At 43.5% G+C, this 12,498-nt stretch overlaps 1 protein-coding gene across 10 annotated transcripts in view; it reads left to right on the forward strand.

Annotated features, from left to right (window-relative positions):
- Positions 1-12,498, forward strand: part of LPP (LIM domain containing preferred translocation partner in lipoma) — an 826,113-nt gene that overhangs the window by 223,081 nt on the left and 590,534 nt on the right. For all 10 annotated transcript variants that reach the window (XR_012776441.1, XM_075507128.1, XM_075507132.1 and 7 more), the window contains one exon: positions 363-1,037. Coding sequence is in view for 9 of the 10 variants with exons in the window: in XM_075507128.1 (XP_075363243.1) it covers positions 363-1,037 (675 nt within the window). In the remaining variant the exon portion in view is untranslated. The remainder of the gene's footprint in view (positions 1-362; positions 1,038-12,498) is intronic.

Here is a 12,498-nt window from a genome sequence, read left to right on the forward strand (position 1 = left end):
CACAGGAATGCATGATTTTCCCCTAATTATTCTCCAGCGAGTCTCCCTTTTTCTTGCGTTTATTGCTTTTTAGTTTGTTTGTTTGTTTTGAGGTGGAGGAGAAAACTCCAAGGAATGACAAAACGGCGTGCGCGGCAGTTCTGCTCGGCTGCCACGGTGCCGTCCCTGTTCTGTCAGAGCAGGGAAAGGTTGCTATTACCATTACTGTGTGGTCTCAGGTACATTCCTGCTTTCCTAAGCAGTTTGAGTTGCTGTGCAGATGTTACTGTAAAACCCCATTTCCACTTAACCCCTTGCTGCTCGACCTGATGCCCGAGCAGTCGCTCCCGCTGACGCTGCAGCTCTCTCTCCTTGCTCCCTAGGGCTCCGGGACCTCGAGCAGCTCTGCTGCCACCACCCCATCCGTGTCCACCCCGGTCACCGGCCACAAGCGGATGATCATCCCCAACCAGCCTCCCCTCACCGCCACCAAGAAGTCCACCACTAAGGGCCCGGGGCAGCCGGCACCCATCCCGGTGACTCCCGTCGGCACCCTGAAGCCGCAGCCAGTGCCGGCCTCCTATGCCACGGCCTCCACCCCGAGTCGCCCGGCCTTCAACGTCCAGGTGAGGACGGCGCAGCCCAGCCCGCACTACCAGCCGCCCGGCCCACAGCCCGCGCACTACGGCAGCCTCGGGCCCGGTCAGCCCTACGCTCCCCCACCGGCCCGCCCGCCCGGCACCCCGCAGTACGGCCCTCCGCAGCCCCGCGGGCCTGACTACGGCTACGCCCCGCCGCCCGCGCGGCCCTCGGAGCCCGCCTATGGCTATGCACCTCCACAGGGCCGCTACCAGGACCCCTACTATGGGGGGTACGGGGGGAGGAACGGCTCCGAAGCGCCCTATGTGCCGCAGAGCACCTGGAAGGCTGAGCCAGCGTATCCTGCCAGTAACACCGTGGGCCAGGCTCCCCCCGGGCTCTACCAGCCGCCTGGCACAAAGAAGACCTACATCACTGACCCAGTGCTGGCCCCACAGCCGCCCGCAATGCAGCAAAAGGTAGGAGATGTGGGTCCTCGCTGGCCTCCCCGGGGGAGTGGAGAGCCACAGGGCTGAACACACCCTGGGACCCTTCCTGAAAGGCGACGTGGGGGGTTAAATGGTGCCTGCGGGGGCTTGGGGCAAGTATCCCTTCATATGGCTTCCTAAAAGCTGGAAGCAGGGAACTCTCGTCTGGTTTGAAAAGAGGCTTTTGTGGGGGCTTCGAAACGCTGTCAGCCTTGAAGGACGAGACGGTGTCACGTGCGTAGGCGCCGTGTCACCCTGAGGGCAGGAGGGAGGTTTCGTCCCTCTGACATGACGTTACCCCAGGAGATTGCTGGCCATACCTCCGTATGGCATCGCTGCACTTGGGTCTTTCCTTCTGGGCTCTCCCAAGATCAAACGAGAGGTTGGGTGTGAGCTTCTGCTCCATGTGCTTGTGGACACCTCTGGTTCACCGGACAAATCCTTCCTCTTAGGCAGATAGGAGGTAAACAAGAGGCTGGTTTTGATTGTGGTTCAGAGCAATTGCGGAGGTTGACCTCTGGTGTGTCGCTGTTCAAAAATCACTTATCGCTGAAACCACATGGAAATGAGTTCCCACAGAGCTCAGCTCTGATTTTCCTCTCAGGTGATGGTACAGCAGGTGGCCTCCATCCACTTGAACTGATGCCCAGACTTCATAAAGCGAAGCCGATTTGAGATAGAAAGTTAAACTGGTCTGCCTGGTTTCTCTGCCCAAACTTCGACCCTGGCTGGCTTTTGTCGCTTTTGCTGGTGGCCATCTCTAACGTGGCTCTGGGGGGGGGGGGGGACAGGAGCTTTAGCTTTGTGGGATCTTCATAGTGTATGATGGACTTAGGCTCCACCAAAGGGTGAGGATGGCCAAGCCCAGGCAGGGAGGCAGTGAACCCATCACTGCCCAGGCCCACCCTGGCTCGTCTCAGGATGTCCCTGCTCTTCAGCTTGTGGGTGCTCACAGGGAAAGGGGAAAAAGCTTCTGACACATAACAGAAAGCCTGTCCTTTTGGCATTTCCTTCACTAGAGGCACACATAATGTTTTCCCTGAATTCCAGATTTCCTGACAGTGGGAACTTTTGAAGGCAAAGATGTTTCTCCAGGCAGTTTAGAGAGGGCCATAAATTACAAATGTCCTTGAAATATTATCTACTAGCAACTAAGAAACCGCTTTTTCTCTTTTCTTCCCCTTCTTTACCAAGAAGCTAGGAGTGGGTAGAGAAGTAATAAACTCTCAGCTCTGCAGGTACTTGGTATAGAGCTCAGATTGGAAAGTAGTGAAAGACACAAAATTTGCACATAGCCTTAACTCCTGTAAATTGCTGTGGCTCCAGTGGAGTCACTGAGGAAGTGCTGAGGTACAGCAGATCCATATTTAGACTTTTATAGATACAGGTAGGCTTATATATATAAAAAATTTAAAAACTTTAGTTCGGTCAGCATCTCTATGGAAACGCAAATCATCTCAAACCACAGACAGCACGAGCTTGTTCATCTCATTTGCATTACAAAGCTGGAGGGACAATTTAATTTAGCTCAAGTTTGGGGTTTCATGTATGCATATATATATATATTTGTATATATATGTTTGTGTGTGTGCACGTGGCATTTGCAAATACACATGCAGAAATACTTCATATATATCTCTATAACAATCATTTCAGTTCTTCTGCAAAACAGACTATTATCTGCTTGGTGATAAATTCCTCCAGAACTTTTATTCCCTTCGAGCCTGCTAAGTATCTGCGTTATTACCTATTTCACTTTTGAACTTACAACTCTTCTCTGACATATTGGCAGCAGACTCTGCTTGATTGCTGCTTTGTAACGTACATAGTTTAATTGGTGAAGAATTGAAGGTGATCTTACTTACAGTCTACAGAAAATGCTCAGTAATAAAACACTGTATGCTTTGCCAATGAATCAGTGTTGTCCAGTTTCACCACATGCTGTTCTCTTCCTTTGCAGACTAACTCATTCATAAAATCAACTTTTGGAATGATTTTATTTAAAGAGAAAAAAAGGAAGGCTGTGTTAGAGCCAGGTATCTGATACGGAGAATTGTCAGTGTAATTTGACTTGTTGGCTACAATGTGAATTTTAAGGTATTTTCCTACACACAACTGGCTTCTGCATTTTGTGGTGTTTTGCCTTTTCAAGGTTGGTTTGAGGCCTTTCAGTTAAGGAAATTGATTTGAGAAGCCAGGGTAAGAAGCAGGCATTAATATATAGCACATAAAATGCAAGAAGACCTTTAGGAATTTTTCTTCTTGCAAGGGAATGATCTTAAAATATAAAACAATTTCTAAATGTATTCAAAAAGTGCATTCTTAATTTTGAACATACTTTGTGTGCAAAATAGTAAGGATGTTGTAAAAAATCCATCTCAGATTAGAAGTTCATGGTCCTTAATGCTAACACATACCATAATCCATCACTGTGAGAGGTAAAATTTTTCATTAAATTTGTTTGGGGTTTTTAAAGGGAAAAAAAAAAAAAGGATGAAAGGATGTTTATATTTTGCATTCTGGCTAGGAAGAGATTCATGGTACTGTGGCTCTGTGTTTTTTGCTGCCTGCTAATCATGTTGAAGTCGCTGCTGATCCAAAATAAATCCGGATTGGTATGGGAACAGCAAATAATCTGTACTGGTTCTTAAAGCCCACTGAGAACAATGAGTTTTACTCACACATAATGCTGTGTTGCATTCTGTTCTTGGGCCAGCTATGGAAGTGAGAGTCATGCATGTGAAACCTCTGTGCATTTTAGTCTTTTGTAGCACCCCGTCTAGCATTAATGCCCAAGTCCTAGTTAGGAAATGAACTGGTGGAGTGCATGTCCTCATTTAAACCTTCATGTGTTTCAAGGGCATTCCTGGCCAAAAACCTCAGGAGCTTTCTCCTCTGGGTGGTAGATGGTGGGGATTTCTGTAGAAGCAGCAGTGGAGTTGTCATAAGACCATCACAGAGACATGTGACACAACTGGCTGCTCTTGTGCTTTTTGCCAGCAGTGCTGGCAGACAAGTCAAAGTCTGAAGCCTCTCTCTTAACTTCTCCCCTCCCAAAGGCCAGAGAGCACAAGACCAGGATGACTCATTAGGTACGCTGATTTCTGGCACCAAGATATCCACAGCAGAAAACAAAAATTGCAAAGCCAGTTTGTGACATGGAGAATTCCTGCAAGTTTGCCCTGTGGCCAAAACAGAGTGGACGAAACTCCCACCGCTGACCAGCTCAGCTATCATCAATGTTTCTGTGCTGGAGTGGTTAAGACACCAAATACCCTTGTTGAGCTCCCATATCTCCAAGTAGGTCTAGGTCCTTTCACTGTTTTTAGTCATGTTTTCGAGTGTTTTTGAGACACTACTGCATGTCTCCCAGCTGGCTTTGTGGACCGTTCAGGGACCTCATGTGGCTCCTGGAGTATTTGAGGGGTGGCCACTGTAGACACCAGGGAGGTCTGTCCTTCCTAGGTCTCGGATCCCTTGTGTTCTCCTTCCTCTTTCTGATTCTACTCATAGGCCTGGGGAACCACATTCCCTCCCAAAGGGACCTGCCACAGACTGGGTGCCGCTGAAATCACTTGAGGCAGCTTGTGGTTTTAGTCCAGAATGGTGGAAACCTTAACAAAAACATTGATCTCTTGAGAGCGATCTGCCAATTTTGGGAGGACAAAAGTGTCTTGTAGCTCTGATTTAGTATAGCATACAAATCTATGCTCCTTTGCTGTAGATTTGCTGGAAGGAGGAAGGGAGCAGTGTCCCTTTGGTGGCTGTGTCTGTTCTCACTAACATGGCACAAGTGTACAAGTTCCTTAACGCGCTTAGCCCACACTAGCCACGAGTCCCATTGTCCCCATTTACATATATACAGGCATCGGTGCATATGGAGCATGACCTCCTCTTCAGACAGCCCTTCAGTGTTGTGCGCTGTTCTAGGTGAGCACCGTGGAAATTTAAGTGGGGAGACAACTGGAAATCAGGAGGTAAAATTAACACGGCAGTTTATGCTTTTGGCATGGTTTAGGTGGTGGTGGCCACTCGTGATTAGCAGACCTCAACCACCGCATCGTTTCTGCACTGCTGGAGGTGGTGTTTCTGTGCTGCCTGCTGCCACCAGCATCGACACGGTCTCCTGAAACTTGCAGTGCCCAAAAGGGGACTGTGACGGCTCGCTGTTTTCTCATTTTGCACAGCTTTTGTCAGTTTTTCCACTGATTTAATACCTGTGATGGAGACATTCGCTTGGAAGTTTCATCTTTGCCTCAGAAACATCTGCTCACCAGTGTTCTTTGCTATGACTGATGCACTTCTCTTGTACTGGTTTAATAATTTTTACAGTCTGCCATCACTCACATAAAGTAGATACCTCCGGCACTTGCGTTTGAACTGAGACTAATGCTCTTGCTGTTTGCTGTTAATCTAGTGACTAGGAATTTTTTGTTCTCTGCAGATGAATAAATGCAATCTGCCAGATTCCCTCCTGCTGTCACAGGGATATATTCTTTCTTAGCGTTGCTTTTTGCTTGTGGAGAAAGGCAGGCAGCTTGCTGTACACTGCCTGCCTCTCCCTGCATGTCTTCTCCCCCAAAATCTCGTATCTCCACCCAAGTGTCCTCTTCCCAAAAGTCACGTATTGAAAATTTCCACTGGATGAGATTCAGAGACGGTGTAAAATGATGGTTGAAGTTGGTTTTCTGTCAGTGTGAGACAGTGACTTCCATAGTTTTAAAATGCTAAAATAAAGCAAAACCAAGTAAAATGAAAAAAGGCTTATTGAAAATATTCTACTTTGGCATTTAATGAATTAAAAAAGACAGAAAGCTAATGTAAAATGAAATAAAAGGTGAAATTCCAAAATTCAGAGTTGAATTTGTGATTTCAATGTGACATTTCAAAATTTCCAGATGAATATGCAGTTCCTTTCTACCCTGAGAATAGCAACAAATGTCAAAATGTTGACATTCTTCACAAAACAGTAATTCCGAGTTCTAACCAGCACTAGCTGTATATCAGCTGCTGACTCCGTCATTGCTTCAGGGTGGATTAAATTAAATGCTGTTGCTTCTGTTAAAACGAGGAGGAGGGGAAGAAGGCAGTGGTGTCTAACAATGAGATGAGAAGCTCAGAGTTAGGACTTGGCGGTATTCTGTGGCATTGAGAATGATGTTTTCATTTTCAATGTATTATAAATCTCTGCATCAAAATCTTTGTGGATTTCTTCAGGATTTTTGGGTGAAAAGGTGCTGGCAAATGGTGCAAAGAGGTGTTTTCATAACAGCGTGCTTATCCTGACTGCAGGAATCTGACACAGTCTGGTTTATACCCTAAACTTTTGAAAGAACCCAATTCTCAGCTTGAAATGTGTTTCACATTTTCATTTCAGAACTTTACTGTTTGTTCTTCGTATTACATTTTTATTATTTAAGTACTCCATATACTAGCAGGAACCAGCTGATGACAGAGCAATTAATCAGATTTGTCTCTTAGGAATCATATATTTGAGTTGCTTTCCTGAAATAGAGAAACAACTAGTTGCCAAACAATTACCTTGAAGTTAAAGATAATAAGGAGGCTGCAGTTACAGGAGTAAGTCAGGTCAGCATATACTGAGAAACCAACTTAAATTTACAGCTTCAGGATGCAGCTTTTGCAGCTTTAGCCTTTAGTCAGCCACAATGGGTTAGTAATGTAAGAGGAATAATTGAGAAAGAGGCTTTTGGCATAATACCTGGATGTTCTTTCTTGCTCCTTCTTAAAATAATCTCAGGACAATGCCTCCATACATGATAAGGCATGGGGCAACCTTGAAGTTAATTAAGGGCTCTGTTTCTGTGCTGTTTAACTCTTGATAACCAAGTGTCTACCTGGACAGATACTGCCAGATCATGTTACAGTCTAACAGATAAGGATTTTGTATCTGAGGCCATAAAATGTAGTGAGCATATATTTACCTATAGGTGGAAAGGAACATCTGATGGGGAGGCTGTCTGGTTTTTGAGCAATGGTGCTTGCCTGAACCCTGGGGCCAGCCTGGTCTGTAACACGATGAGGCAAGGACGGTTGGCCTTGCTACCAGTTTACAGCTTTCAGTTCAAAAAGCAGCACCCGTGAAAGGGAGTGCCACTTAATTAATTTGCAGGCATACTCTCTGGCTGTTGCGTGTGATGGTGCTGCTGATTACTGGAGGAGCTGTTTCTTTCCATTTTAAAATACGCTTGAGTCCAACCACATCATAATTCTTCCAAAGCCATGGTACCAAAGCACATGGTGAAGCTGTTCTTCTATCAAATAAGCTGTATCATTGTCAAGTTTATTGCAGTGAAGCTAGGACGTGAATGGGTAGGGAAACTTGCCCAAGCTTAGGCACCAGTTGATTAGGAGAGCTGGAGAGAACGAGGAGGCATGGAGCCCTGTTGGTGTGAAACTCTTTGGTCTTATGACACCCAATGGTAATGCCAGTGTTAAGACAAGGAACTGCTCATGTCATAGTGATGCTTTGGGTGATATATTTTGGTCATGTCATTTGAGTGGATCGCCCTACGTTTGGGTGATTTTCCCACTGACCTCTGTGAAGCGTATTTGTGGTCTTAATCCAGTTCTTAATGGCACATGTACACATATTATAGTAATGGTTCGTTACTAAAGCACCACTTTGTGTAGGGAGCTGTGCACAATTTAAAAGATGGTTCATTTCTCCATTGATAGGCATAGTTGTCCACAACTAGACTCTTGAGCCTAGTACTTCTATGAGCAGGCAAGTTAGAAAATGGTCATGGTGCATAGTGAGCAGTGCAAGCCATGGAGGATCCCACCTAAAATAGATATTCAGTTATAAAGAGTAGAGGGTAGTCTATAATGGCTGCTAATATAATATTTTTGCCTCCAGGAGTAAGGGTAAGAGTAAGAAATAGTTGGTAATATATGGTTACATTTACTGATCATAAATGTTCTGGTACTAAACTAACTTAGGCCCCCACATAATGGGCTTCCTGTTAAGATTTACCTCGAATAACTATAAAGAAACACAATATAGTAAATTAAATAGCAGCCTTTGAAAAAAAAAAAAAAAGTTGAAAAAAAGAAGAAGAGGAGGTTTCCTATCACAAGCTGAAAGTACTCCTGCAAGGCAAACAGAATCTGCAATTATACTGACAGTTTTGTTCTTAAATGAAAATAATAGTGAATTATAAAGCTGTAAAATTGTTTTCACAACAGTATTTTGTTTTTATAACTCATACTATTTCACTTAGTAGCTGCCTGGCTCCAGAGCAAGTTACATAACATGATATTATGAATATGGTGCCTCAACTTTTTGTCTAGGGAATTAATTTAAGGGCTCTAAACTTTCCAATCACATTTTCTTCTTTGTTCCAAATGCAGTGTATTCTCTCTGCTTGAAAAAATATCAGATGAACTGTGTCTTGCTTGTAGTAGAGTAGTATTCGTATGCCTCTTTATCCACACTAATAGGGCAGTGACTTAGTTTTACATGGATCCTCAAAATAGTCCAGATTGAAATGTGCTGTCTGAAGTCAGCTACATAAAACAAATTAGAAGAGCAGAGCTGCTGTGTGTTAGCTGATCAATCTAGCATTAGCAAGGATTTTCCATGGTGTGGTTTAGCACCAGCACAGACAGATGAATTATTATTACTGTCAGTATCACTCATCCCCCCCAATTGAATCTTTTTCTAAACAAACAAACAAAATTTCCTCAAATGAATTGGCAGTAACTTAAACTGACGTATTAGGATTACTTTAGTCATCAGTAAAATGGAACCACACCTGAGCTATAATACAGCAGATCAGCTATAATAATTTTCATCCTGTTATTGCCTAGTTAGACTCTATTTTAGCAACACCTGAAGGATATTTTTTTCAGGGGTTTCCTCCAGCTTTGTGAGAGCTGGTCACTCATTAAATGAATCACCTTCCTTTCTGTTGTTGCTGTGAGAGACCTTGAAGTGAAAACTCATGTTTTTTTCGGGGAAAAAAATTACATAAGTGGCCAAGGAAGCTCCTCTGGTGTATATGCCACTGATGGATTCCTTCTAGGCTGTCACCAGGAAGCCTGGTGGATTTTATTTTTCCGTCTAAGTCAGACAACAGAAGAAATCTCCGTGAACAAGTGCCCTGCAACATTTGTACTCTTGTAAACTTCAGTTTCATGAGTATCTTGCAGACTTAAAGTCCCAGGTGACTATCGCATTCCCCTGGTCTGATGACCAGTATCAGAGAGGTGCCCGGCACCTCCTTCTCCAGCTTGTGTTAGAAGGCGGCTCTTCTGTTTCCTTTGCCGCATCAAAGTCCTTTCTCCCTCCTGTTAAGCAATGCTTATTTGTGAGCCCTCTTCTCCCAGGCTGCATCACAAGAACATGCTTTAGAAACACATCAATTCTTGCACAGCCTCATTTGAATACTTCAGTTAAAACTTTCTCCTGAACCCATTTCTTTAACTGCATTTCCCGTAATCTAGATTTTTCATGACTTCTACGTGTTTCCACATCATTTTCCCTGAGGGTTCTTGTCCTCCAAGGCTTAAGCTTAAAATTGGGGCTTTTGCTGCTGTTAAATTTCCAGATCACTGAGCAAGTGGTGGATGAGTCTTTCTAGTAGATTTTAAGTACAAAGAAACAACACAGTTGTATTGCAGGCAAACATGGCCCTGTAGATAACAGAGGGTGTTGGAAATGCTTGTGCTTGTGTTTGTTTCTTTGTGAGATTGCGCACCAATAAATATGTCCAAATATAGTTTTCAAATCTGAATTCAGCTTCCCACCCACCTTTCTTTACCCTTTCACCATCAGGTCACCTTCTGGTGAATAAATACAGCACAGAAATTAAATCCTTATGTGTAATTAAAAGAAGTTCAGCATAAATTTAAACAGCATGAAGATAAGAAAGGTAAAAGGATAAAGACAACTGGAAGCTCAGTTCTGTGTGACCCGCTTTTGAATAAACAACATTATATTCCACAGTCAATTATCCAAAAAGTACAATGTGTTCCATTGCCAAAAAAAGGTTGTCAGATAGAAGTGGTTAGTCAAAAGGACACATGCACTGGAGTGAGCATTAGTCTATTGTACTCAGTATAATATTATACAAACAGAGCTGGTTTGTTGCTGGCTTTTTTTTTTTTTTTTTAATTTTTGACCACAGACAAGATTATGCAGCTTTTTAATATTATTTCATAAACATCTAATTGCAGGCTTCAGCAAGAGGTGCAGGCATTGCTAGGGAAATCAAATAAGGTATGCTCCGTGCAGCCCAATAATAAGGCTTCCAATACAAAAGTGGAAAAACAAGTCATTATTTACAACCATCGAACGGAAGAGGTCTAATGGGAGCCACAGGATAAACATTCCGTTTTATTATGTCTTCGTTATATGTTTTGCAAGACTCTGTGGTTATAAATTAAAATTGCTTTTTGCAGCAATAGCTGTAAAAAGTTCAAAATCTGTGAATGTACCTATTATTTCTATTTATATCACAGCAGGTTGCTAGCAAAATTAACTTTTTTTTCCTTCTGTTTGTTAGTTAAAAGATGGAAAATGCATACAAATGCGTATCTGCAGGCAGCACTCAAAAATGCCCCCCTCCCTTTTTTTTTTAAATCAAGGTGGCATCAACTTGAAGTGGGAAAGTGGGGGAAACCCAAACATCTCAGATAAAATTGACGACTTCATCATTACACAAGTTGGTAGGGTCTGGTGTTTGTTTAGAAATTTAAATTAATTCTAATTAAAACGTCCAGATTGTGTACATTGACAGATGAGTCGGGGTTTATACTTGAAACCATGTCGCTGACAAAGTGGAAGATTTTCCAGGGCTCTTCTCCAGTTGAACTGGCAGTCTTGAAGACCCTGAGTACCAGCAGAAAAAGCAGTGTCAGGACAGGATTTTCCCGTGCTGTCTCCTGCCTTCTGAGCAGGCAGGAGATGTGCTGCTGTGTGAGGGAATGCATTCAACCTCTAACTCTCTGCCCCAGACTCTTTTCTGAACCTTCAGCAAAACAGTACATTTGTTTGGTTTTTAATTCAGCTTTTGGAAGTCACTGCTCCAAGATAACAGCCAGAGCAAGAGATTTGTGGAATGGAGGTTTGGGGTGGTTGGAAACATCTGTTTCTCCTTTTAAAAAGGATACAAAGGACATGCAGTCGTAAACCCTCATCAACCCTTCTTCTTCTATTTAGGAGTTAATCATTAACTGTGGGACCAATAGACAGCTGCTTCTCTGAGGACAGGCTATCCCATACCTGTACAGTAGATCGGTGCTTTCACCTTGCAAATCCCAAGCGTCAGCAAATTACTTCTGAGCTGTACTTCCCCCTGATCTATGGAAGCCTGTCATCAGAAGCTTAAATTCATTATGTGGGGGCCTGCACGTCCAAGGAAGAAATAAAAAATGGTATGCAAATTAAAAGAGGCGGAAAACCACTGCCCTAGGGACTTTCCTACTCTTTCACATTAGCATTCCCCATGGGCCATTGAGGAGGCAAGCTGAGGTGGTCTCACTTGGGCTGGGAATTCCTGCTGTAGGGGGGGACGAGGTTCATGAGCATCTTTCTCCAGGGACAGAAGAGCAAGAGCCTCCAGGCAAGGACCACGCAACATCTCTAGGATGCATCAGATCAAAGCAAAAAATTATGTGTGCTTCTGAGTTACACAGTGCTGCTGCTGCTGCTGCTTCTTGGTTATTACCATTATAATTTTGCTAGTGTTGCTTAATAAATGTTCTAAATACTAAATAATGCCAAGAAATCAATACCATGGGACCTACTTGTTTTTCTATCACAAGGAAATTAAAAAAAAAACATGTTTAGTGCCAAGGGACCTGTTTTAGAGTAGAAACCTGAATTTTTCTGCACAAGCTAAGTTCCTGCAAACGTTGCCTCCCACTGTGCTGACAGTTTCTGAGAAATTATTTTATTTCCCATTTTAGATGTTGGACAGTGACTCAGTATGCCCTGGAAATACTATCATTCTAGCAATTTTCTCATGTGGTAGCTCAGCTTAATGTCAGAGAAATGGGTAGTTAGGAGTCCAGACACTATAACGTCGGACTTAGATGCTAAAAATAAATGTTTGGTCAACTTTTAGTTGTCAACAACTTTTCTACTGCCACACATGCTAGAAAATGGAGTAAGTGGCCTCACACAATTCCAGGCACTCTCTGTGATCAATAGAAGTATCTATAGAAGATTAAAAATGCTGATAATACAGATAAATGCTGTGGCTGCTCTTGCCATGTAGTGTGTACGCCCTGCTGTGTAGAAGTTTGGGAGGAGAAGAGTTGACTGTTTACTAAGACGAGCAAGTGTGGGTCTAGATAGGCCTTGCTAGCATGCCTGATTTCTCAAATGTCTCCCTTCTGGCTCTAGGCTAGGTAGTTTAACCTTTTTCCCTCTTAGCTTCCTCTGTAAAACGGGTATAATGTTTGCCTCCTGTATCGCAGTGGG

The sequence above is a fragment of the Mycteria americana genome, chromosome 7 (genome assembly GCF_035582795.1).
Source record: "Mycteria americana isolate JAX WOST 10 ecotype Jacksonville Zoo and Gardens chromosome 7, USCA_MyAme_1.0, whole genome shotgun sequence".
NCBI classification, from domain to species: Eukaryota; Metazoa; Chordata; class Aves; order Ciconiiformes; family Ciconiidae; genus Mycteria; species Mycteria americana.